Source organism: Amphiprion ocellaris, chromosome 14 (assembly GCF_022539595.1).
Source record: "Amphiprion ocellaris isolate individual 3 ecotype Okinawa chromosome 14, ASM2253959v1, whole genome shotgun sequence".
Lineage (NCBI taxonomy): Eukaryota > Metazoa > Chordata > Actinopteri > Pomacentridae > Amphiprion > Amphiprion ocellaris.
Window position 1 is genome coordinate 19,110,642 of NC_072779.1, and position 27,692 is coordinate 19,138,333.

The window sequence follows — 27,692 nt, forward strand, 5'->3', positions numbered from 1 at the left end:
AGGAGTGGATGGACATGAAAAGAGCTTTCTTCCGGTTTCTCCTTTGAGAGACCGGATGAAATCTAGCAAGGAACTTGCTCAGCAGGAGTGGTAGAGTGGCCTTTTCAGGAGAACAAGGCTAAAAGGCTGAAATATGGTAAAGATTACGAAGATTGAAGGGAAGATCAATAGAAGAGTCCTGCAGAGTGATCGATCAAAGTTTGAATCGGATCCCATTGTTGACAATGTATGAGAAAAAGAGTTGGAGAGCGGTACAAGACAGAGTGCTGGCAGCCGTCTGAGACATGATGGAAGGTCTGTCATGGTTTAGAGCAACATTTCTGCCAGTGGTGACGGGATATTGTCTAAATCGATGGAACCACAAACACTGAAAATCCATCATGCCGTTCCCTCTGGAAAATGTCTGATTAGAAAGAAGTTGATTTTGTTTGATGCTGCAGAAAAATCATTATTTTTTTAATGTTTTAAAAGAGCTGATGAAACAGGGACATTGATGGACTGGCCACCAGGGTCCAGACCTGATAGTTACAGAAGCTGTAGGAGATCATCTGGACACATAACAAATATAAGACAGATCTAAAGAAGACCTCTGAGAAGTGCTATAGGGAGCTTTGTCTTTTATACCACAAAGTTACTTAAGAAAACTTCAAGACAGTCAACCCAGGAAAGTTCAAGATAATTGGAATGCAAAATGACTTTAGTTTGTGGTAGTCATTTGTTTCTGTGTTTTTAATACTTAAATATATAAATATATATATGCTCATTACAGTTAATTGGTAAAACTATAGAGCATTTCTTGGCTTCTCTGTTCAAAATTTGTGAGGTCTTCACTGTACTATGTTTAGTGCTACAAGACAACATGCTGTGACTTGGTGCTATATAAACAAAATTTAATTGAATTGACTATGTATCTACCACCAGTATATGTTCTTAGCTGGAACCTTACTTTGTAAAGAAGAAAACACCTTTTAAATTCCACATTACACTTTTATTATAGGATGAACATTTAAACCTTCCCCAACACACCATGTATCTGTGGAGGCGTGCACAGAAAACAGAGAATCAACTCACCTGACGCCAGTTTCTGCTGCAGGTAGTGTTACATATAGATTACATAATCAGAGGACATTCAGGTCGCAAATTATTCAGCAAAAGACCCCTTAAAAAAGATTTATTAATACATGAGATTTCCACAGGACACAGCTTTTCTTTTTAGTCATTAATATTCTGTTTTCACATTCAACAAGTTTCCTTCAAGGGGAGAATGTGCTAAAACATTTCAGCTTGTATACTGGATAATTCATGTTTTTCTATCTTTGCAGGCAGAGCAGACAAAAGGACTTATTTTGTCATATTTTATGTTTTATATATGACGGCTATAACATTAAACCGAAAAACTACAGGCTCGTGCACATTTATTACAAATGCCTGGAATGTAAATTCACTGTCAGTGACTTCAGTATCTTATCAATATAACCACCAAGCGTTTTTGTGGTTTGCTTTGGAGTTAGAAGAATTACTGATATGTTAACTGTGATGAAGAGCTGCCCCTATGTTTCTGACACAAAAGTTAATATCTGTTGATGCAGAGAGTTTCATATTTTAGATTGTAAGGACTGTTGCCATCCAGGTTCAGCTGATTTCTAACAAAGGTGAGAGCATTCAGCAAGTGTGTGCCATATTTTCACAGTATGATTTAAATGTGGATTAATAAATGTTAGTAAATGTAAGAGGAAAAGTGTTTCAATTTGATGCATGATTCCAGTGTTTACTGTAATTCTGTGCGCTTTCAAGCTTTAACCTCTTTCACAGATGACTTCAATCACACTCTGCTCCATCGGGGCAGGATCCAGGCAGCGGTGGGCGGAGCTCCCCACTATCTCATCCAGCAGGAAGTGGACGAGGTTCTCGTCAGAGACGAAGCGCCACAAATACATCTGCAGGTAGTGGCAGTCGACCTGGATCTGCTGCAGCCCGTAACGGCCAAAGGTGCGTAGGCGGACGCACTCCAGGAAAGTCTTTAAACTGATTTTGATGATTCCTGTCATCACGGAGACCTGTGGCAGAGGAGAGGTGCGTGAGAAAGAAAGTGGCAGGTGTAACGAAGGCTGAGTTAAATCTCTGAGTTGGCTAACCTTTGGATAAGGAAAACTCAGGGTTTTTCAGAAACAGAGGTAACTGAAACCTGTTTGCAGGCGAGGTTTCTTCATAAATTCTGACTTTGTAATTCTTCCTCTCCTGCTGAAACTGAAAAAGCTGGCTAAAACAACGATTCATTTCCTCATTCACACAGCTGATATCAAAACATATATCAGAGCGCATTAATCTGCAGACATTCATGTCTTTAGAAACACAGAAATAGATATTGGATTGTTACCATCTTTAACATGACCTCTTTTGTGATCAATTTCTATCAATGAAAGAACAGACATTGATCTGGGCACTTTGTGGATTCATCCTCAGCTCAGAATAACATCTATACATTGTCCTTCTTTAGAACACTGTTACTGTGTGGACATGTTGGCAGTTGTCAGGCTGTCAACCAGTTCCCCCACACTGAAACATTTAGCATTACTGTCATGGTCACTGTTTAAATAAAACTTATCTGTATAAAGCCTAGGACTCACTGACTGATGAGTAATCATTTGTTGTGTTGTGATTGGTCGCACTGATGGAACATTCCTGTCATAGTTATCACATTATGTTGCCGGTGATGTGAATATTTCTGAATAAGGATGATTCTAATTATAAAACTAAAATGCCATTTAAAAGGGAGGTTTTGACGTTACTGTTGCCGTCACTCATCCAGTCCAGTGTAACAAACTGCAGGATTCCAGTCTCATCATCCATTCAGGAAAATTTCAGGATGAATTCGGGTACCATGCTAAGTTAACTTATTGGCTTCTCTCTTCACTTCTGTTTAGTAAGATCAATTTCAGAGTGTAGTGGGACGCATTCATATTTCTACTCCACTTCATTAAAATGTATGCTCCATACTTGATCTACCCGTTGTCATGATGAAGCTTCGTATCAGAGCTCCACTAATGATGCCTTATTTGCATTACACACACATTTTACTCAGCGTGAGCATACTCAGAGTTGATTGAACTAACTTTGAACAGCTCTTCAGGAAGTGAAACCTCAGAGTTTCCCATCTCAGGGTTCATCAGCTGAGAGCTGATGGTTGGAGTCAGAGTGTGTTAAACCTGCTCTCTGGAACAGACCCCTGAAGATCTGCACTCACCTTGTTGAACTCCACTGAGCTGAAGATGTCAATCCGCTCAGAGAACAACTTGTGTATGTTGCTCAGCAGATTGGTATCCATGGGAGCACTGCAGGGAAACAAGAGACAAAGTGCTTCAGTGAATCTACAATTAAAGTATGATTAAAGACACCTCTACAACATCTGGCCTCCTGCAATGAAACTGATAGCAGCGATACAGATGAGCTGCCTGTTTGTTTCCCTTTCACACACAACATTTGCACAGTCACTGAACTACGGCATTACTTTATCCTGGTATTTTCAAAATGACTTAATAATGGGAAACAATGAGACAATAAATAATAATTACTTGTCTGTACATCTGACTTTGCACTGACACAATGTGGGAAATATAGAATGCAGCCAACAAAAATAAAAGCTGAAGGCTGTCCTTTGAAGTGAGGTTAGTGAGCAAACCTAAAACAGTTTTCAATGCCAGTGGCTCTCCTGGGATGCTAGGTTAGATCCTCATAGACAGATCACCATGGTAACTTATGCTGCACAGCTAACCTTCACTGGAGAAGGTTCTGTTCAGAGTCTGGATTCAAATGGGGCATAAGAAGCGTCACCCTTTCACCAGTTATTTGAGTACAGAAAATGGATAAATATTGTATGTTTGGTCTTGTTTTACTGCCAACATGTTTTCAGTCTGCTGGTATCGTAGCTAATAAGCACATATTAGAAATCCTTTGTTACTGCGTCAAGGAACGCAGCAGAGTTATGTGACTACTGGTGTATGTTTGTCCATCTGTTTGTCTGTCTGTTTGCAACATTACTTAAAAATGGATGAACAGATTTTAATGAAATTTTCAGGGAAGGTCAGAAATGACACAAGGACCGAGTGCCCAGACAGCTTCGCTGGCTAAGCGGGTGACCCATAAGCAGGATGCAGCGGTCATGGGTTTGAATCAAGCCCATGGACATTTACTGCATGTCATTCCCCCATCCACATTTCCTGTCTCTCTCTCTCCACTGTCCTATACCTAATAAAGGCAAAAAGGCCAAAGAAATGACAATCACATGATTGCAATCCTACTACAAATCCACCGCTGCAGACTTACCTGTCGGAAATCATACAACGACTGAGCAGCCTTGACCGAGTACTGCACTCTGAGTGCTTTTCTTGTTCTTAGGGTATTTATGAGAGAATATTCAACATTAATTTCACTTTGGTTTGGCCAAAAGTTTAAGCGATATCCTGCCTTATGAGGCAGTGTCAGACCTAAATGTACTTCAATATAACATCATGTATAAATGTATGAAGTTTAAAGATTCAGAGCTTTAATTTGCAGCTGTCACATTAGAAATAAGCAGCTGAATTGAGAGTGCACTGAGGGATGAAATAAACATATTAACTTACATCATTAACAATTTTCTACTAGCATTTCTTTCTTGTCTTATTTGCAGCAAAAGTGATTTTTGGTTCACTTTGGTGGAAGAAGAATCAAATGATGCATAAAACAAGCCGTATTAGGGGAGCTCACACAGAGCCTGATTAGAAAAATCTGGCTAACACAGAAAGTTGATAACCGCCATCTTGATACCCATTATGTCTGATTAAAGATTTAGGTTATGTCAAGCCAGTTAATGCAAGGAGAGCCTTGCTCCATCAAACTCATACTGTACTACACCCCTCAGAGCTGTGTGTCTGCAGCCACAGTACCTTGGAGTGTAGCTGGCAGCATAGCGGGCCTGCTGCCTGGAGCTGCTGTAGACAGAGAAAGTCCTTTTGCTGGAGTCACTGCTGTGTGCCTTCCTCACACCTTCTTCATACAAAAGACCCACCTACAGTGCAGGAGAATCACCAAAGCAGACAGTTCATATGTGGTAATTAATAACAGTGCAATGACAACACAGGAATTGTCCTCCAAAGTGCCACCTGCACGTCAATCGAGGTGGTGTCCTCGACTACTCTCTTCATCACAGCACGGACATTTCGTGGCTCGATGGTGTTCACCCAGTCTCGTGTTTCGACGCTCTTTCTTAACATTTGGGAGATTATCAGGCCCTGAACCTGGACAAAACAAGAGAAAGATAAATGTTCTGCATTTGTGGCTTTCTTAACTTGATGCTGGTTTAGTAAAGGTTGTTGATGAAAAAAGTACCTTGACATAATGGTTGAGTAGTTTCTGTGCTGCCTCCCTGGCTTCTGCACATAGACTTGTGACAGGAGTTACAGGACTGTGGTGCTGAGGACAAAAAAAAGAAGATGCGTGGTTAGATAGCAGTGAAAAAGGTTACCTGTGGGAGTGAAACAGGTCAGTTTGAGAGTTCAAAAACAGTACAAATCAGTTTGACTTCTCAGGACTGATGACGCTGCATTTCTACAGAGTAGTACCTGTACAAGGAACTGTTCGTCTGTGAGCGTCAGTATGTAGGAGATAGTAGAGGTTTCATAGTCCAAGCAGAGGCGAGACAGAAGCAACAGGAGGGCTGGAGGAGTTGAACCTCCTTTGTCTCCTGCGCTCTCACAAAACTGACGAGAAGACTGACACAAAAACTTGATGAAGCTCACCACCAGGCTTTCACGTACACCCTGACTGCAGAATTCTCCCTACGAGGAGGAAACAGACACAAACAGCTGTCAGTGTCATTGTGCAAAAACAAAATACAGGGTTATGATGTCACAGAAGACAGGAAAAGAAAGAAACTCAAATTCAGTTGTGTCATTAGCTACTTTGCTCATTATTGGGAAGAGTAGAAAATTATTTTTGTGAAAAAAACTGAAATTCACCTTGAAGTACGGCTTGTTGGAGAATGTAATGTCCTTAGCTGTGAAGAGATGCACTGATGCCAGCACTGATTTAATCTGATTGAGAATTGAGGCTGACAGCGAGGAGAGCAGCTCTGGCAGGCTGGTGGGAGCATCTCTCCCAGAGGCTGGTCCTCCGAGAAGAGCTCCACCTCCAGCCACTGAAGCTCCAGCCACGGAGAGCCGAGGTGTCGCCAGGGCCTGTCTCACATCGGTCAGGCTGTCCATGTAGAAGCTCTGCAGAGCACAGAGGTACTGCTTGACCCGCTCCGTCGCTGCTCGTATCACAATCTCAGTCCCTTGGTTTGGCACAGCTGAGCCCGGCAGCAGTTTGGCCACAGCCTGCAGCCTGCGGTGGAAGCGGTCAAGTGCACGAACCAGGAGGGAGTTATCTCCAACCCCTTTCTCCTCCTGTATCCTCCGCTCCACAAGCGAGAAATATCGAGCAGCCAGATCATCCACAAAGGCGTGCAGCTTGCCATTCGCCATCTGAGGAATATTTTTTGATGCTAGCTCACCTGTCTGAGCGTGGTTGATAAACAGTTCTTGATAGGATGTAATTACTAAACATAAGCTGCTCACAAATTCATTGCAGCCTCTGTCTATGAATTCCAGGATGTCAGTGTTTGAGGAGGGAGACGAGAGAGAGCTTGTTTTAGGGGAGCCATCGGTCGGAGATCCGACAGGAGCAGCAGAGGACGACCTGCGTGCAGATGCATCTTTCAAGGCTGATGTGCTTGGATATGGTCTTATCTCTGCTTCCAGGCCCTGGAGGTCTGACTCGAGTCGAGACCGTGCATGGCTCAGGAATTTATCACAAAGCTCTTCTGCTGGTTCGTCCAATTGTAGAAGCAGCTCCACACACTCTGATAAATCTTTGGCGCTTGATCCACCATCCCTATGAGCACAACAAGACAGACAAGAAGATGTAGAGAAAAAATAAATGCTTGTTTTTCTATGGCTTAGAAAATCTGAGAACATTCTCACCACTACATTTATTCTAAACTGGACTCTTAAGTCTCACATACATTCAAAACTCTAATCTCAACGCATGTTAAGAAATTCACACCTGAACTTCTGTCGAAGCTCCTGTGCCAGCTTGTCCATGATGGCATGACAGTCATCCTGAATGCCCTTGAAGGAGGGCAGGTGGCTGTACTGCTGCAGCACACAGCGAGCACGCCGGTGGGAGCTCACCGCCTGAGCGTAGGCTTGCAGCTCCAGACACTTATTTAATCTAGCAGGCAGCTCAAACAGAAACTGCAGCTTCCTCAACAGAGTATGAACCCCTGAGATGGAACATGACAAGATGAAAATAACCATCATAAAGTCCCTGACAACTGATCCAACAAAACAAACAGTCAGTTTTAGACTTACCTGACAGTTTTGTTATTTGTGTGTGCTGGTCTTGAAGAGTACCGCTGATTCGAGCACTGAAGTCAGTGATGGCTGCCATGTTAGCAGACAGGCAATCCATTTCATCTTCCATCTTTTTGAAGTCATTCTTCATTTTTCTTATGGTGTCTGGCAAAAGAAAGCAAGGATGGATATTTCCATAAAGGTTTTTCCTGCACAGAGGGATTTTGGGCAACTGTTATACTGACCCAAGCACAAAATACATTTTGTTTATCAAATGGCAAGAAATAACAAGTAATTACATAGAATTGTGTTAAATAAGCTAACACAGACTCATTGCCTTTACTGTAAGTAGACTGATCATGTTTACTGCCATTTGTAGTCACACCCTGAGGCCCATTCTGAACCTGGAATAACCCTGATTTCAACTTCCCAAGTTTGCACGATTTAACAAAAGCTGGTAATTCGACAGCAGTGAATGTCATGCTTCCCTTACCTGTAGCAGATATAAACTTGTTGTAGTTTTCATACACCAGCGTCTGCATGTCACTGTCCAAAGAGCGGATCTGCTTCACCATACAGGTTTCCTGGTCCATCAACTCTGCAAGAGAGCACTCCCTTCTGAGCTGTATTTGGACACAAAACACACAACTGGTCAAAACAACACATGAAAACAGTACATTCAAAGCACGGATAAAAACTTAATTGAAATATTTATTGAAATTGCAGTATGGCCATGTGTAATATACAAATCGCAGAAGCTGTTATTTTTTGATAAAGGTGAAATGTGCCACAACCTATGAATTTAAATGAAGCACTGTGGTGCTGCAAATATGCCCCAGCATACAAATCATGTTCTCCAGATCTGAATGAGCATGATTGTTTGATACACACACACACACACACACACACACACACACACACACACACACACACACATATATATATAAACACATCATCATTTCTACATTTGTTTCACGAGAGAGGATATGAAGAACCAATCCATTATTGTTCCCATGACAACCGGATCTGTCAAAATATGCAAGATCATTTTTTCGCATGACACTCAGCCCGTCAATAAATTACAAGGTCATATTAGGCTACTTTATATCTACTGGTCATTTGCTTCCTGAGATGGCAACTGGATGAGCACTTGTTAAGTTAGGCATTGTTTGGTAATATAAAAAAAAAAAGAATAACATGTCCAATGAGTTTGGTTTCTTTTAGAATCACACCTGTCTTCATTTGTACCTGTATCCACACCTTCTTTCACAATTCAATTTCTTTCACTTTGATATGCTTTATTAACAAAACGATCAGGTGAACAATACTGCCGGAGAATGATGTAATTCAAAAATAAAAATGAGATGAGAAAATTCTGGAAACGCAACTTAAATAGAATAGAGAAAACGAAAATGTATTGTGCATCTACCATATATATATATACAACAGGCTATGTCTAGACAAATGCCATATTCAGTGATGTTTCAATAATTTTTCCCTCAGCTTGTACATGCAGTCCCATACTGTACACATAATGTGAACTGTGAGCCCCTCTGCTAACAGAATCTGCTGCTTTTCACCGTATGTTCTGTGAAATTAAGAAATAAATGATCAAACATAGTTAAAGTAAATTCTGGGTTATATCACTGTATTTGTCACATTTTTTTCAGAATGAAAGACACTCTTTAATGTTTTCCTTTATTCATGTAGCATCTCCATGATTTCTCATTACCTTAAACCAAATAGCACAGTGTTTTGTAGAACAACAAGTTTAATTTTACATATTTATGATTCTACTGCAATGCAAAAACAAACAACCCCCCCCCACAACAACAACAACAACAACAACAACAACAACAACAACAACAACATGTAGGTTATATGATAAACAGCATAACAGCAGTGTTTTCTCACCTTGTTGAGGTAGAGCTCCGGGTCGAAATGCGGCCCGTTGATGTCGCAGGGATCCAGAGACTCCGGCTGCTCCGGGGTTTTTCCTTCCTCGTTCAGCCCGTAGTAGAGTTTCAACATGCCGTGCACCCTTCGCCTCCGACCGGAGTCCTCCGACACCGTCACCGAGCCGTCCGCCTCACCGTCCATCCTGAACTCGGACCAGCTGAGACACGAACAAACAAAACGACGACAAACACAGATGACGGACGTCCGGCAGAATGACAACAACCAACAACTGCGACCTAAAAACGGTCACTTCCTGCTCCAGAACGACGAATGGCTGTTTAGCTCAGCTGTCTAGTGTAAATAACGAAGCGTTTCACTATGTATATTCACAAAATATCATATTTTCTCTGACACATAAGCAGCTGACTGGAAGCGGTATGACTTCCGGGTTTGCAGCCTATCCGGTGCCGCGTCGCCACAGCGTGCGTAACGTAAAGTTATTTTGAACGAACTTTATTAACAGCAGGTTAACACTACAGGACAGTTGGGAACAAATAAAATAAACTGCCTACAATAAAAACACAAACAGAAATCAAGCTGCACAAGGCAAAGCAATATATATTACATAAATTAAGAAAGAAATTAAAAAATAAATGACATTAAATAAAGTATAACTAAAAAATGGAAAATAATATTGCAAGTCAACCTAAATCATCTTCCAATGTTGGAGTTGTTTAAGCTTTTTTGAATTTAAGAATCCTACAGACGATATGATATAATGTCTTCAGTTCAACAAAAAAATACATCTTTTTTTTATCAGTAGTGAATATGATATTTGCTCAGAAGACAGTTATCAATTCAAAGTTGTTAGTGTCTACATTCAAAAATATAGATCGGAGTCCAAAAGTTACTTTAATAAGTAGGGGCAGCAAATAAATGAGAAAATGACTAAACCTCCTGTTTGCAGAAGGTGTATTAAGGGGAAGGTAGGGTCTAAAATTGTGATTTAATTTTTTACATGAATAATATCTATGCAAACTTTTATTATGAAAGTATTTATACGGGACAGAAGAAATCTACCAAATTCAGAACAAATATTTCTGCTAACCAGGAAACAAAGGTAAAAGAATTTGGGACAGTGTCTTAAAACAGAAATATGTACACTTCTAATATGAGCATTATTACAAGAATATTTCTCAAGAATCTTTCCACCAAGTCATAGTAAGTAGTCAAATCACAACATAGAGGGATTCATATGGAAAGACAATGCTTTAATGAACGATAGCAATTTAGTGGATTTACTTTTAAATAATCCAAAAAGTTGAGAGTGAGAGATATGTCTAATTCCCACTGTTGGACGAACTCCTCATGGATAGTAATGGCCACCGTATCATTTACAATTTCAGAAATAAGCACAATACCTTCGTTATATCAGTCCTTATAAACAAGGTCTTACTTTTGTCCTTTTTTTAAACAAAAATCCATAAAACTGACCAAATGTGTAGTGTAGACTGATAGTTGTTCATGTCATAGTTGAAGCTTATTGCCAAAGTATAGTGCCACAAATAAAGGCATTTTTTGGTTGATATTTTTTAGTTGCAGCGTATGCTATTCCAATTAAAGAAACTTATCGACATTTGAAATATATAAAATTGCATAAAAAGTACCATAGAATCTTTGTTGTATGTTATTAAAATTGAAACCCTACAAAATCTGCAGGCACATATGCTGAAGAGCAATCAGAAGAACAGACACAACACAAATGCAGATGAAGGTCAGCAAGCTTAATGTTTAAGAAAAAAGTCATTTATTGGCCAAAGATTCAAGATATGTCAAAAGCCTACACTGCAGCATGAACAACAATGTTAAAGTGGAATAACATTCTGTGATTTTGTTTAGGCATTGTAAAATTTTGTGTGATTATAGTAACTAAAATAGGTTTTATGCGCATTTAAAACAATTTCCACAGGACTAATCACAAAACAACTCTAAATATGCATTAACAGAGTTAAAACAACTCTTACATCCCTGTACACACACACACACACACACTTGCAACATAAACACTTTCTCAGCACAACAGGTCGAAGAATTACATTGAAGGAAAATTGTAAAATAAATCTACAATTGTGTCTGATCAGAACATGTGGCAAAAAATATTTCAGGAAATGTCTTGTGTATGTCATTTTTCTTAAAAGAAGCAAGATAACATAGTAGTTCTGTTGGAGTAAACACCGCAGATATTAACATATTCTCTGAGAAACACATCACTTTGCATTTGTTTATTTAAAAAAAAACATCTGACATATTTAAACAAAGGCAGAACTGACTGACCACTGAGAGGAACCACAATACACTGTTCAACATCAGTCACTTAGTATATCAATATACTCACATCAGCTAGGAAAAGTGAAATGCAATGTATAGTTATAAACATGACAAATATGTCACAAAACAAAATCCATTTTTAAACCATAGCAATACCAAAATTGTCTGTTCCTGGTTTCCGAGCACCAAAACAGTCATTCAGATGCCAACTTAGTAGAAACCAAAAGGCACTTAAAGCTTCTGCAAAGTGACTGCTTGAAAGGATAATGCTTAATTAGACACATTTCTTCATTCTTGTATCCAAACACTGACAAGTATATGAAAATGAAGGTAAAAATATTCTCTCATAAAAGCTAACAAACAATACAAAACAATCGGCTGATGTAAAAGGTTTATAAACAGTGTATTAGTATTAATAGTGCAGCATCACATGATGTGGAGACTGTAGGAATGCCTATGCTACAGTGTGACATGCATAGTGTATGTTAGCAACAATATACCAGACTGCTGCGGTTAGGTTACAGACAGTAGCTGACATACAAGTCAAAGCATAGAAAAGTAAGAACATTCTGCGGTTTGCATGCTGAGGAGAATGAGGAACAATACACAACCACATCTCAAACGAGGACACATGTTCAAGTGGAAGGCGGGAATATAGAGATGTGGACCTTCTTTCACGGCAGTGTAGTGAGGTGAGATTGCTCATTAAATGTATGGCAAAGGCAGAAACTGCAAGTATCAGCATCAAGGTGAAGTTCAGCGAAACACCTGGAGAACTCTGCCAGATGGCAGTTCTGTCTCTGCAGCGTTAAGGTAGCTATCATGTTAGAGAGGTTCCAGCATGTCAGATAGGCTTGGTTTGGTGTGAAGACTGAGATTTCAACGGCATGGTTTAAACTAGGGGTCGACTGATTATCAGCTCAGCCAAATTATTTGAATCCATATCGGTAGTTTTTCTAATTATTAGTATAGATTTACAGTAAAATAAATGTGTTCATCAAAATGAGCTACTTTGGCTCTGATGCACCCACAGTGAGTAATGTCCCACCCACAGTACTGAGTGGATACACATTATGAGTGTTAATCTATCAACGCTTAAAAAAAAAACAAAACTTAGCAATAGAGCCCTAGTCTAAAGTTGGACGGTGCCCTTTGCACAGAGCACGTTCTTGCTCTCCAGGAAAAACTGCATCTCCAAATTCGGTGAGCTGTACATTTTCAGATAAACTACAACAATAAATGTTGCTTTACAGGTGGAAAACATTGTCACGTCTTTGTATGATTACCACTTAGTTAATCCTTAACAAACCGTTTTAAAACCCAATGTATTTTTTGAAAATGCATTGTTGCAAAACTGAAAACATGTCAGCAACATCATACACATCGTGTTCCCTGTGTTCCGTTAAATAAAGTCAGATGCAACAGTGTAGTGAGGAAAGCAATCATTTCAAACAGCTGGCCTAAACTTGCTCTTATAAGCTACAGTCTGAATTTGTTTCGTTTAAGTTTAGTTAAAGTAGTACAACATTGCATCAGTTTGATCAGTCGGCCAAGCAAATGATAGTCAAGTCAAAACCTGTGCATGGACGTCACTGGTGCTAATGGTGCTGGTCTGGATATTTAACATTGATTATGACACGCTAACAGGCAGAAATAGCAGTGTGGTATGTTAGACTAGTTGCTAACAATGAAAGGTTTTATTAGATAAAATTTTATTTGTTTTTACGACCTTATTAGTTTGTGTAGTTTTTGACTCTCATTTCATTCTTTCATAAATAACAATCATTTCAAGAAGTTGACACTGCAAACATCTACAAGTAGAAGCTGTAAATGTCAATTATTTTGTTAATTTCAATCTTTAGACTAAATTCATGCTATTCCGCTTTTGCAGATAAAAACATTATTTTCAACAAGTAGGATATGTCACCTGCGTTTTCTTTCCATGATAACCGTCGACACATTTCAGCAAATATTATGTCAAACTCTTAAATACATGTACTTACAAGACACTTCCGCAACAAAGCCAATGTGCTCCCATACGGATATTTTTCTGGTTACTAACACGGAACACTACACTTTTCTACCAGTACTTTTCTAAAGTGGCTTCACCCTTTCGTGAGAACAAGGCACTGGCAGGCTGAAAAAGCAGAATAGTGCGAACATGCCCTTAGATCGTCCCCTGAAAGTGTTTGTCATGCTGACTTTAAGGAGTATGTGGTAACTCTTGCAGTTTGAGGAGGAGTAGCAAAGTGTCATACGGAGACATATTGCAACATTTTTTTTGTTCAGTCCCGCAGTGGTTATACTGGTTTGAGGTGTAACATATTTGAATGATAGCAGTAGAACTGCTTTCGGAGCGCTGCAGAAGAGTCAGAAATATCACACAGTTGGAGTGGGAGTCACTGTTGGAGGAGTTCTCTAAGGCTTGTCTCAGAATTATGAAAGAGGTCCATCATATGTTCTTTATGTAAGGCCATCTAATAAATAGCCACTTCAGTTCAACCATGGAAGCATAGATCATTTTGTGTTTCACATTACTGTACTGTCTTAATATACACAACTTCAGGAGAAAAATATTGACACTCACGCTTTGATACCTCTCGCTTGGTCCTTTACATGTTCATATATTAGCAGTTAAACGTCTCGAGCTCGTATCAAGTCTTTTCTTTCAATCTCCGTGTAAAATGTTCAGGTTTGGTCATCGAGGTGAACAAGGCTGAGCTGATCAGTGAGTTTAACCCTGCTCCAGGTTCTCTGTCACTTGCACAGCAGAGTAGGTGGTTGCAGACGTTTGTCGGGTGAAGAAGGACGCAGCTCTTTTCGGCTTTAAGCGCTTGATTTCTTTTCCTGCAAGACATAAATGGAAACAAATACTAAAAAAATCTTTGAAACAGGAGAAGAAGAAAAGTAGTAGTTCACTCCAGAAAGATGACACTGTGAAGCTCCTTTCAGACATGCAGTGCTTTCTGTAAATCTGAAGGCATCTGAACTTGTCCACCTAATCTCTGAATGAGCACTGTACTATAAAAGCTACTATATAACAGACCGAACTAGGTTTTACTAGGTCAGACCTAATTACATTTTCATATCATTCTCAACACAGCACAAGTCTGAACGGCATTAACAGAAAGGTATGCACAAATGACAACACTTCAAGTTGTGTGAAGTTGATGAGGGGAAGGCTTTTTGCACATTTCAGCAACAATATTCATCCAAAAACATTCCAGAGGCACAGTCTGCATGCCAAAAATCACAAAACACCTTTCTGAACTATAATGTCACATTTGTTACAAACTAAAATCTGTGTAAAAATAAAACATGACAGCGATGAAGACAGTCTGTAACAGGACAGATTATTATTATTATTATCAGTTTATTTAAAAAGATAAGATCAGATACAGATTAATGACACACACCAATGTTGAATGTAGTCCAGGTTTAGACAAAACATTTACAGGAGCTAAAGTTTAGTTTGGTGTTTGGAGGAATCTTTCTTCTGACTTTATTAAACCTGCAGCGCCACAAAGCAGCAGGTCCAGCATGAGTGTGCATGCATTCACAGACATGGACCAGCAGTCACTTCATCATTTACTTATAATTATGAATTTTCCCCACACGGAGACAGGATCAATCAGGATCTGACAGCAGTTCACATCGTGTACTTTTTTTTCCATTAGACAGGTGAGTTGTCGCACAATGTCGCTGTTTATCAGCTGCAGTTAAATCATTTCTTACATAGCAGCCATCCTCACGTTAAGTCCTGAGCTCCGTCACAGCTGTCAGGATATTTTTATTTTACCGTTGGTATAGTAGGAGTTACAACGTACATGGGCAGTATTTTCAGAGTTTAGGATCATAAATAAACTCGGCTGTTAGCCATTTGGACATTTTCATTAACTTGCTGTTAGTTTAGGTTTAGTCTTTTGCTTTAGCACCTAATTATGCTGCACTTGATGCACTGACCAAACTTGTGTGTGTGTGCCAAATATTACACACACACATTTCTCCATCATTGGGGTGGGTATGTCTAAATAAAACCATGAGTGACCTATGTGTGACTGACAGAATGCTGTCATTTTAACAGACTGATGAAAACCAGGTTGTGTCCTATCTCTGAAAAGTGAGCCTAAGTGAGGTGCTACCAACTAGAACTTAGACTCACCATTGTCCACGTAGCTGATGGTGTTGAGCGAGTGGACCCGACTGCACACGACGCTGCCTTGCCTGTGCAGCATCCCACGCCGTCCTCCACGTCCGTTCTTGCTCCTGCCTTCTTGCCCGGCGGGTTGCTGAGACAGATTCACCTCACCGTCCATCTCGGCTGCAGCTCCTCCCTCGGATGCAGATTTCAGCTCCACACAGAACTCAATGAAGCCGCTCATTAGCTCTGCCTGGTTCATGGAAAAAAATTATTAAGTCTGATCCTTCTAAGTGTATATATTTCACAGCTGGGATCTACTTTTTAATAGTCCATTAGTGAACCACAAGCACATAAGGCTCACATTGCCGTCATTGGATTAGAGCCTGATATGATTATGCTTTAGTGCCTCTAACATTATGTAACATCTCTTCACCATCTAGAGGCTCAGACAGTCATTGAGTGAATTATATTAACATCTTTTAGGTTTTGACAACAAACGCACGAGTTATGTTATTCTCAAAAGAACAGGCAAAGCAGCTGCACCCAAACTGAAAATCTCAAATACAGCAGGTGCAGTGCAGCTCTCTAGAACTTCCTGCATACCATCTCTCCCTGTTGAGAACATCTGAAGTGAGACACACATAGGAAGTCTACATCTGTCACCTTCTCCAGAAGCAAGACTTTCTCGATTTGATGTTCAGGTGTAAGCAGATGGAGGATGCAATCAAATGAGATGATTTAATTTCATTTCACAAACATTTTCTTACCTGTTTTGAGTAGATCTTTAGCAACTTGTTGACAGCAGTGCCATCTTCCTCTCCATCAAACTCCAGCCACAGAATGTGCGAGTCCCCCTCCTCCTCGGGGTAGCTGTGGTCCCAGGAGAGCTCGCTGAAACGCAGGCCAAGCAACACATGCTGCAAGAAGGTGTGTTCAACAAAAGAAACGGGGATACTTTCAATGAAGAGAAATGAAAACTGCTCTGTAGTGTGTAAAAGGACTGTCCGAGTAAACGCAGACACAAAGTCAGGAACAAGGAATTGCGTCGCTGATTTACAAAGGCTTAAACCAAAGAGAATCCGGTACTCACCTTCTCTTTGACATCCATCACATAAACTCCCTCCAGGCAGATCCCAACATTGACCGCTTTACGTTTTGACCTTTGGAGGATCCCTTGGGCTGGTTTGTCAATCTCCCCAACGAAGAAAGCGCACCTGTTGGTGCATTTAATGTCAGAAGTTTAAGGTATGTAAATTACTTGTCTTCAATTTTTAAAACTATTGTTACAGTGTACAAATGGCTCTTCACACAAATTCATACCCATAATAAGGCAGAGAGTGACATGTGTTGAGGTACTGGTGCAGGAGCTGTGTGGGCTCAGGAGAATTTCCAGCAGATGTGCTGATCTTTCTGTACTCCTCCAAGAGGTTCTGCTCCAGCCCTGCATGACGGCTCGACTTCCCTCGCAGTGTGGAGAGCAGACCTCCACTCCCCATGACAACATGTGCAGGCAGAAAAGAAGACAGCTTCTTTTCTCTGTAGAAAACAGAAGACGGAGGTTTGTATTATGCATGTGATGCATCTGACTTGTTCAAATGTGGATGAGATCATATTTAACCTGTTTGCTGAATCTACACTGCAATGTGCTGTACTGTCCCATGCTCATTTACTGAGAGTCTGTGAGACATTTGTTTCTAGACACATTATATATGTCAGAAAATAAATGCTGCTAACATGTAAAATGACTGTGCGCTATCTATAGTATGTAGCACTGGACTTTGGAATCTGTTGGACTGTTATTCAACATTTTTGTGTTCAGGATTTTCAGGTCAGAAATCACAGCCCAATGCAATGGAGCAGAAGCCATATTTTGCATCACCCTTTTCCTTAACACTATCAGTGATTCTCCAACTTCATCACAATTACTACAAACACCTACATTTTGTAAACTAGCTGTGCAAATACATCTCCGGAAGCCAGAATTTGCAGACCAGCTTAGCATGTCTCGGCAAAATTAGGAAATGAAGAAGACCTGGAATGATTCCATGAAGAGTCACACTGAAGGAAAGCAGTGACCATTTTACACCAGATTGAACAAACTTTCCTCTGAGAGAAGTGGGATTCACAGCTAATTTGCAGTTACTGCTGGATGAAATCAAACAGACCATGAACCTCCTTAGCCTTCATCCCCTGCATCCTGCCAACATCTGGTGCCATCATCGGCAGTACAAATCCACCAATGAGAGTACGTTGCCTGGAGTGCTTGGTTTATTATAGTAGGTAACTTATACCACAGCTGCAAAGTGACAAAATATTTCAAATCTACTGTGTTTATTTTAATGATTTTCATCTAAATTGTTGGGTTTGGTTAAAACAAAATCATGTCCATTTGCACAGCTAGTAAAGTTCATTAGGACTAGTTTAAAAACTGTCAATCAGTGCAGTTAGTGCACATGCCCCCAGAGTTTCAGGGCAGAAAGCATTGTTTAAAAAAACATTTTTAAAACTTATATTTATGTACTTGGTGATTTTTTTAATAAATCGAATATGGTTGGGTGTTTAATAACAGCTTTCCATGGTGTGACAAACATTTTTATTGCTATACACAGGCTATAAATTTATTTTCTTTGCCCTAATGTCCTCTCCCCTTTCAGGCTTTCACTTGAACATTCTTTTGAAATGTTTTATGAGAACTTTGATGAAGGCCACTTGCCAAAATGTGCTTATCTACCAACTGAGTTCTTTAGAGCACAGGTGTTACTCAAGTTTTAACCTCTTGTCCTCAAATACTAACACTCAGAACTGATAAGAAAAAAACTCCTAAAGTTGGAGAGGGCTGCTTGACTCTACTAAAACAGCTTCTTGATTTTAAATATAATCTGCGAACATTAATTATAACATAAAAAATGATTCATCCAGTATATACAAAGATTACCAAGTCTTTCATTTTTGACATGTAACTTATATGTAGAGGAGAAAACAAGTATCATTTCTCATGTACTCGATTGCATTTTGACCATTGGTCAAAAAGACAGGTATATCAACTGAAGGGATGTTTCCCCTAGTATTAAGGTATGAAAAGTAAGACATCCATACAACACTTGAACAAACAAACAAGTCTTCCTCAAAACTGTGTCTTCAGATGTATGCTATTAGTAACTACAGGCAGCCAGTAATGTGTGTCAGTGACTACAGTCCTGAGTATTGTCACATTATACACAAAGTGCTACATCGACCCTGCCAAGTACCTAGAATTCTCAGCTCTATAATTACAGTCAGGCTTTACAGAGAAGAAAGAAACATATTCCCATGATGAAGGCTCTCATCAGAAATGTCATTTGTGCATTCTTGCACTTACAATCCAACACGTAATTGGAAAACACTGTAGTGTCAAGGAGAGTGCTGGCATTAAAAAAAATCAAAGCCTTCTCAACCAAAAGAAGCACTGTTGACCTTTTTCACAATGCCTGTGGATTTTTATCAAATTGCAACACATTGTCACTGATTGTACTAAAGTACTCGAAGCTGCTCCATCACCAGATGCCCTTTAAAAATATGTGGGTTGAGGGACATGAGTTTGGTGGTGCTTTTTTTTTTTACAGTGTTGGTTTATTTCTAGTACATTAAACTGCAGCCAGGCACATCCGTTCACCACTTGACAAAATGATTAACGGCATAGGCACGGCATACTTCTTCATTTTATGAAGGCAAATTGTCAGAGTCAACAGTAAAAGTGTTCATTTAAAAAAGTGCTGGAGCGTAAGACCACAAAGTCAAGTAGGATCAGGAACTGACAAAAAGTTGCGTCATAATATTTCCATCACACAAAGTAAGAATCAGTTTTCCAGAAAATGGCCAACAAATGGCTCCCTATCGAATTCATATCAGTGTACAGGTGTTTACATCACAGTTATATGTTTGAATTAACTCTGTCTTTCCTCAAACAGTTCATACTTAATAAAAACAGGCTAAGGGGCAAATTGCTTGCTGGGCAAACCGAACAACCATTTTCTGCTCACCAAAACAGCAATTACCATGTTTCATGGTAATTGCTGTTTTGCTGCTTTAATTAACATGTTACATGTTAATTACTGAACTTGTGAAGTGCTGGTAGGTGGCCTTTGTTTCCATTAGGACAGATCCAGATAAACAGATCCCCCTGCATCTTTATGTGAGGTGGCTCCAAGCTATAAACTACCATTGAGCAGTATTAATCTTTTTCCCTCACTCCTCACACAAAACCAAAACCTAAAATGTCATACTACTATTATTTTGTTGCTAATGTTAGATAGAGGCTCACAATTTTTCCTTTGCATGTTTGCAAATAAAAATCCGAACCAGTGCCTTCTTCCGTGCGTCTACTCTGATATGGAAAACAACAGCCACTGTCTGAATGCATGTTTTTGAGACTGTCATTGACACACTACAGTTTGAAGGTGGAAATGTTCAGCATTGATTGCTTGCTAAACTCCTGATGTGTCATCTAGCACATATATAACACCATATGGACATGTATAAAAGGTAAGAAATCAGGATTTTCATTATAGGGGTTCCAAAAGAGAAACTGAATAACAGACAGAAGTAAGTTGGAGGGACTAACTTACCTGACAGTAGTAGTAAATTGTTGGCTGTCCAGACCAGTTCCCTCTTCAAGAGCAAGAGACAGGGCTCCAAGACCCGTCCAGTGTTCAGGGTCACAGGGGTATCGACCAGTGAGGATGTTGCTCCTGGCTTCCTCATAAAGAAGTCTCAACACTCCTTCATCTTCTATCTGCTCGGGAATGAGACGCTGACTATAATTAAGCAATATCCAGCCTGAGCATAATATATTTGAAAATAAAAGGATTTTTTTGTCATTTACCAGAATTTTCTACTTTCTTTTCTAATTTCATTTATTTTCACTTTACTTGCTCTCATATTTTTTATTTTAAAAACTAACAATTTTACAATTTATAGATTTTAATTTGCTATGTGTGAAGCACTTTGTACCATGGGTTAGACTAAAGACTTTTATTATATAGCACTAGAGAACATCTTCTGAAGAAAACAACCTATGAAGTCAGTGAAGCCGTAATGCTGATTTACAGAAAAACCTCATTATGAACAATGCACTCTAATGACTTTCAGACAAAGTCTTCGTTAAAGCCCATTCAGCATTTTGGTTGCCAACAAGTTTACGAAATCTTGATGCCCAGTGATGGATAACACTGTCTACATAGTTCACTCATATCTAAGAGTAAGGAATGTTTCTGCACAGTTAATACCTGCAGCTCTTTAGATTTCAGATAAAACACATTGCGTCTGTACTGGAGATATGGTTCATCTGAGGAAAAAGGAGAGGACAATGATGCATTAGTGTTGGGAGATTGTATTTTCAGGATTGTTCAAATCGACAGTGGAAGAGATTCAGCCTCATCATCCAGAGTGGAGGAGTGAGGGGATACACAGACAACTCAAGCCCCCTCCAACCCACTCTGCTCTGGCTCACAGTCCTGGACTGTGGGCGGCATCCTCTTCACGAAAAAACATAACAGCATTTAAGTGATTATACAATACCTTTGAATACTTTTAGTTTTGTAAGTGGTAGGCTGTCACAGTGTCACCAGTTCATTGACATCGCGGGACTAAAAGCACCCGCCACGCTACAAGCCTCTGTGGGCTGCTTTACTATGAGGGGCCAAATCACGACAAAACATAACACCAGACTTTAAGTCAGTGCCTCACACCTGACTTGCAATTTCTTAAAAATGTTTTAAATTTCACCAAAAGTCCATTATTAGTGACTACCAGCAGTTGAATTTTGTAAAAATTTTAAGTTTGTGTCACCTCAGTTCTGTCTTCTGCCAGTTAACTTACAAATACAATTTGCTTTTCCATTATCAATTCTACGGGCTGCACAGTGGTGTAGTGGTTAGCACTTTCGCCTTGCAGCGAGAAGATCCCTGGTTCGCGTCCCGGCTTTCCCGGGATCTTTCTGCATGGAGTTTGTATGTTCTCCCTGTGCATGCGTGGGTTCTCTCCGGGTACTCCGGCTTCCTCCCACAGTCCAAAAATATGCTGAGGTTAATTGATTACTCTAAATTGCCCGTAGGTGTGAATGTGTGAGTGCTTGTTTGTCTATATATGTAGCCCTGTGACAGACTGGCGACCTGTCTAGGGTGTCCCCTGCCTTCGCCCGAGTCAGCTGGGATAGGCTCCAGCTCCCCCCGCGACCCTAGTGAGGATTAAGCGGTGTATAGATAATGGATGGATTATCAATTCTGTTCTATCAGTGTAATGTATAACCTATTGTAATTCAGTGCATCTGCTGCAATAACACAGGAATTGTAAGTAGACATCATAATTTCTCATGGATGGTCACTGAATGTGATAAATGATTATGAGCCTTGTAATGCTTTATGACTGCTACATATCATTGTAATACTCTATGAAAAGTTGGAGACACTCAGTAAAGGAAGCATGTTGACCGTGTATCAATAACACGAGAAAAGTTTAAGATTGATGTAGCTGCTACACGTGTTAATCTATTAAATTATTTTCAATGGATGTGCAGGATATAATAGTGATTCTGTAAAGCAGAAAGTTACATCTGCTAATTGCTTGCTTAGTCTGATCATCAGTTCAAAATCCCAAGATCCAATTTCACAACTGGTAAAAATAAAAAAAATTACAAACTTTTGATAAACAAGCAACATAAACATAGTACATGTTGTATTAATCCTGTATAAATATCCCATGTTGTCTAAAATAATGCAGTGACTTTTGTTTCTCCAAATGCAACTTCATTTTCTACATGCTCCAGCTTTTTCTCTTCCTCTTCTGACACAGCAGTTTATTGCTTATTAAGTCAAGGCCTCCTTTTCTATTTATTTTTTCCTAAACAAACCTGACAGCACTGTCATCCCTTATTTACCTCTACTTATAAGTCAGCCACAAATCGAGAGGAAACAGCTGCAGAAAAAGAAACAGGCTGTGCTCGGCATGCCAAGACAAAACACACCATGTCTGAATGCAGTAAATAGTTTGCTGGGAAAAATCAGAGAATGTATTTACAGCACTTGTGCTGTGAAAACTGTCTTACAAAAAAGCTCACATTTATATGCAGCTAGTCAGCCATTCCATTTCTCCTCTGCATGCTACGATAATCTTGAGTTAACCGATTTTATGTGTTTTAGGGGATATGGTACATAATGTTAAAGCCTGAAGTGGATGCAGCTGCTTGTATTGTTGTTTTTATGTTCAATTTTATCAAACTGATGGAAAAATGAGAAGACATGTTCTGTAGCCACAGAGCCTTGCTTTATCTTACTGGGATTAAAAAAAAAAATAATCTACTGCTCAGCTGTAAAACCACCATATAGAGACTTGTTTACTTCCATTTCATTTGTACTCTGACTTTAGATTCAAGGCACATTGCTACAAGTTATTATCTTTTCTTTAATCCGTTGCAGCTACCCTTTCCCTGTCCTGGGTGGCTGACAAACCTTGATTAAAGAAAGCAGCTTTCTACATTTGGCAGCTTTCCTGGTATTAACTATTAACTGTCTGACAAAAGAGCAGAGAACCAAAACACAGCAACATACAGTCCCAACCCTCACCTTGTGAAATGTCTTCCTCTGAAGCCTCAGTGAATCGATACAGCAAATCCTGCCACTGCCGACACAATTTGTAGGGTTGATGCCTCGCCTTTAGCTGCAATTCTGAAGAATAACGAGGAAAGAAAAATGCAATAAAGTGAGATGCATTATTTATGTGATGTAATATTTGACATAGGTGTGTGGACAAAGTTACTACCAAGCAGTGGAGAGCAAAGCCAGAAGGCAAAAGCATCCTGTACAGACTCAGGAATATGGAGAGCCTCACGAACACTGCGGCCCAACTCCTGCACAGTGACACTGCCAAGCCCCTCTACAGTCAAGTGTACTGCGCTGTCACCAAACAAGTATACAAGCACATCTTGAGCTGTGGGAACAAATGTAAAAATACTAAATTATTAACAAAACACTGAAGAAATTAGTTGAAACAACATCATACAGAAATTTTTAACTTTTCGTAAAGTCGATTGGCTACAATAAATATATGCAGGATGATGTTAGTTTATTGTGCATGAGTTTGTTGCCCTATACCACGGGAAAGTGTTGCAGAGGAAGCAACACTTCCTCTTTGCGAGCGATCGTCGGACGAATCTGGAGGAAAACTGCAGTCATCTCCTCCTTCCATCTCTAATCTGAAGCACAAACAACAAACTCAGATCGGTCACAACATATGCACAGTAGTACATTTTGTGCAGTACAACATACTTCACATGCCTAAACAGTCCAATCCGAAACACCCAGACAGGAGAAACCTATCTAGGTGTGATATGGATAGGGGAAAAAAATCTATATGAGTCAACAGTATACAGTACAAATATGTACTGTATACTTCACATGGAAAACATCACATACAAACTGGGAACAAACTAAGAAAAAAACGAATCTATGACCCCTACACAGAGGGATGCTATTATGCTGTGGGGGGCAATTCGCTGGTACAGTCTGGGTCCATTCGTCCCCTTACAAGGAGAGGTCACTGCCACCTTTATCCTGTGATTAAATATTTCTATCCTGATAGGAGTGGTCTCTTCCAGGATGACTATGCCCCCATCTATGGGACACAAGTGGCCAGAACAGTTTGATGAGTGTGAAAATAATGTGAATTATACACTTCACAGTCACCAGATCTCCATCAGCTATGGGAGAATTTGGATAGACATATTAGACCGCACTTGCAACCACCTTCATTAAAACCCCAAATGAGGGGAATTTTTTGGAAGAATGGTGTTGACGTTTTGAGCAGAGTTGAGACAAAATCAAAGTGAGAGAGCATAGAGGCTATTCTGGTGGCCCAACACTTTACTAAGTGACATCATCTCTACGACGAATTCTCAGGTTTGAAGCTGTCATTTGCTGTAAGATGTGCAAATGCCAACATAGGCAGCAAGCCTGCCACTCCCTTCATGTAGTATTTAGGTTTCCTGAGCTTAATTGGCTGATTTGAGACTAGGGATTTCGAGAGTGCTTTGATCTACACATGTGATGTGATGAAACATGGCCAAAAACTTGGTTCCTTATCAAGCTAAACGTTTGTTAAATAACTATTTCATTCCTTAAAAGGTCTTGTCTTGGTACAGTTGAATAACAAAAGTGGCCAGTAAAGGGGTTTGAGGTGGTGCTCAGAGTTATGAATGTGTGTAATCCACATACGCCTTCAAATAAAGGTTTAGCAACTGCTTCTGGCATGGCTGATGACTGAGATCATACCAACATACAGACTGAATCTGTCTCACTCAGATGTGTCACTTCATTCTTCCCTTTAGTCATGTTTTGATGAACTAGTAATCAGGCTAATTTAGCGCCAGCGCCACCATGTGGTTATAACCTGGGGTAGATCAGAGTAGACAACATCCCAGACTTTCGACCTCGCCCTGTTGAACTGGAGTTGTCCTTTATCCCTAACATGTCACTGTTATTCAGACACATTTGCACGCTATGTACTTAAGCTCAGGACGTTTATGTAATAGTCTGAATACCGTTACAGAGAAATACAAAACACAAAGGTCGCTACACAGTCCCGAGGCCCATATGACAAACCTCAGCTAGCTACCAAGTTTAACAGGATTGTCCTTTACATGCCCAGACACAACCAAGCGGCGGGGAGCTTTTTCAGGGAAAAACTCAGCACCTCTCTACATTTACTGAGCGTTAGCTATCATTAGCAGGACGGCAGTGGAAGCGACCGTGCTAGCTATTCAAGCTACGCATTGGAAATGTTTCCGAGGCTGAACGCCATTGCGACAGTTTCAGACCTATTAATACACTATATTTATCAGCCAGGTGGAAACTATTTGGTCACTTAACCTATCTGGTCCATTAGCTAACTTTCAGTGTTCAGTTCACCACACTCATGTCCTGTTCAAAACAAACCAGGGAACAAAATGTCTCTGTTGTCCACCTACCCGTCAGTTCTGGTAAATTCCGTCCCTCTCGCTGCCGACCCTCTGGATGGGATCCTGCTAATGTAGTAAATACTGCGGCTAAGTACATTAGCTAATCAATGAGCCGCTGTTATTCTCCTGGCTACAGCTAGCCACTTGTCTCCAACTAGCTTTCCGGGCAACAGCAGCAACAGTTACAGAGCGTGCGGCCAACGGATGATCGGACTTTTTTAAACCGCTCTTCTTTAGTGGGTGTGACGGTCGGTCTGGAAGATTTTAAAATGTAATAACTGACGAATTAATACTATAAATTACCATTAAAGCAGCAGAAATAAAATACTCCAGTGTGATGATTAAAACCTACTTTGGCAAACAGACTGTAGTCATAATGAACTCTTCGACATGGGTCAGGATCAAAAAGATTCGATCCCAAAAGAGAGTCGAAAAATGAGTCGGATATCAGTGAGCGCGTTGACTGTCTGCCACGTGACCAAGACGTCATAGCAGCTGTAGTTCAGCAGCAGCAGATTAGTTCAGTTCATCTGCTGATGTATTCATCCAGAAACAACAGATTGCAGCCCAAATTCAGCCATATAATCAGTGGTGCAAAAATAAATACGTACATTCACTCAATTTTGAAGTGCTTGTACTTTACTTGAGTGTTTCCATTGGCTGCTTCTTTATATTTTAGTATAGGTTTAGAGGAAAATAAGGTACTTCTCACTCATCTACATTTATACTATAAGTTTATTGATTAATTAATTTGCGTATTCAGATTGATAATAATACCAAATTAAAAGAAAAATATATATTGCCATTGGAAAGTTCAGTGGAGCCTTACTATTAAATTAAGATAAAACTACACTGAAGTCATTAATGCATCAACAATTATTATCCAGTGATATTATTCTGAAATGTGAGATTCTGTATGATGAGTACTTTTACATTTGGTACTTTAAGTATATTTTGATGCCAGTACTTTTGTACTTTTAGTACAAGGTTGGAGTACCTCCACTGCTGAAAGGAAGTCAGGTGCACAGTAATACAGTAAAAACTGGACCAGCTGACTGCATGCAAACTCTGACACAGTTTCAACAGAAACTTCACAAACGTATTTATTCAATGGCTGTGATTTGCAGTAATGTGACATTTCTCAGTGTGTTAGAGCATTATTTTGTAAAATGATTCACAGGTATTTGGGTAACTTGCAGCCACTTGCAGATATTATTTATTGCCTCAATTATACATATCTGGTGTAAACAACATCAATGACTGACTTACACTGTATATTATCACCAAATTAGATCATGGAAATATTGACACACCACAACTTCAAGAAGTCTAGTCTTGCATGTACACTACCGTTCAAAAGTTTGGGGTCACCCAGGCAATTTCATGTTTTCCATGAGAACTCACACTTTTATTCATTTGCTACCATAATTGCATAAGGGTTTTCTAATCATTAATTAGCCTTTGAACATGATTAGCTAATACAATGTAGCATTAGAACACAGGAGTGATGGTTGCTGGAAATGGACCTCTGTACCTCTATGTAGATATTCCATTAAAAATCAGTTGTTTCCAGCTAGAATAGTCATTTACCACATTAACAATGTCTAGACTGTATTTCTGATTCATTTAATGTTATCTTCACTGAAAAAAATGGCTTTTAATTCAACAATAAGGACATTTCTAAGTGACCCAAACTTTTGAATGGTAGTGTATGTAATAATACTTGTTCATATTAGACTAACTTCCCTGTGAAAATTAAAGAAAAAGATTAGTCTGCTGAGTTATTTTCATTTGTGTGAGTAAATCAGCAAATCTCTTCATCAAAGGCCCAACAAAGCCCAATTCTTGACACTGTGTCTGTCTTTGAAAATGTATGTCTCAATTTTTTCAGCCTCAGTATTGTTTTCTTTTTCAATGTTTACATTGTTTGAGCAGCCTTTGTGTGGTTCAATCTGCATCCTAG

The 27,692-nt window shown here is 39.7% G+C and overlaps 2 protein-coding genes across 2 annotated transcripts; both read right to left on the reverse strand.

Moving 5' to 3' along the window:
- Positions 1-966: 966 nt before the first annotated feature.
- On the reverse strand, positions 967-9,737 carry vps51 (VPS51 subunit of GARP complex). The gene is made up of 11 exons (XM_035951026.2): positions 9,288-9,737; positions 7,867-7,996; positions 7,392-7,538; positions 7,084-7,303; positions 5,997-6,912; positions 5,601-5,816; positions 5,368-5,451; positions 5,142-5,276; positions 4,926-5,047; positions 3,245-3,332; positions 967-2,057 (listed from the first exon to the last, which is right to left on the reverse strand). Exons 1-11 carry the CDS (start codon positions 9,471-9,473, stop codon positions 1,797-1,799), a joined length of 2,505 nt encoding a protein of 834 aa, XP_035806919.1. The 5' UTR covers positions 9,474-9,737; the 3' UTR covers positions 967-1,796.
- A 1,325-nt stretch (positions 9,738-11,062) lies between these two features.
- Positions 11,063-25,965, reverse strand: frmd8 (FERM domain containing 8). Its single transcript, XM_023276347.3, has 11 exons — positions 25,739-25,965; positions 23,868-23,968; positions 23,536-23,703; positions 23,340-23,441; positions 21,006-21,064; positions 20,346-20,512; positions 17,062-17,277; positions 16,832-16,955; positions 16,509-16,658; positions 15,763-15,991; positions 11,063-14,447 (listed from the first exon to the last, which is right to left on the reverse strand). Exons 2-11 carry the CDS (start codon positions 23,959-23,961, stop codon positions 14,335-14,337), a joined length of 1,422 nt encoding a protein of 473 aa, XP_023132115.1. The 5' UTR covers positions 23,962-23,968; positions 25,739-25,965; the 3' UTR covers positions 11,063-14,334.
- Between the last annotated feature and the right edge of the window lie 1,727 nt (positions 25,966-27,692).

What these genes read in the sequence shown, in the direction of transcription:
- frmd8 (XM_023276347.3), bottom strand. Translation starts at nt 23,961, where the DNA reads ATGGAAGGAGGAGATGACTGCAGTTTTCCTCCAGATTCGTCCGACGAT. An exon ending in TGAAATCTAAAGAGCTGCAG is followed by an intron (nt 20,513 to 21,005) that starts GTATTAACTGTG and finishes ATTCCCGAGCAG; the next exon opens with ATAGAAGATGAAGGAGTGTT. An exon ending in TGATGGATGTCAAAGAGAAG is followed by an intron (nt 16,659 to 16,831) that starts GTGAGTACCGGA and finishes ACCTTCTTGCAG; the next exon opens with CATGTGTTGCTTGGCCTGCG.
- vps51 (XM_035951026.2), bottom strand. Translation starts at nt 9,473, where the DNA reads ATGGACGGTGAGGCGGACGGCTCGGTGACGGTGTCGGAGGACTCCGGT. An exon ending in GAGCTTCGACAGAAGTTCAG is followed by an intron (nt 6,913 to 7,083) that starts GTGTGAATTTCT and finishes TTGTGCTCATAG; the next exon opens with GGATGGTGGATCAAGCGCCA. An exon ending in ACGAACAGTTCCTTGTACAG is followed by an intron (nt 5,452 to 5,600) that starts GTACTACTCTGT and finishes TTTTGTCCTCAG; the next exon opens with CACCACAGTCCTGTAACTCC.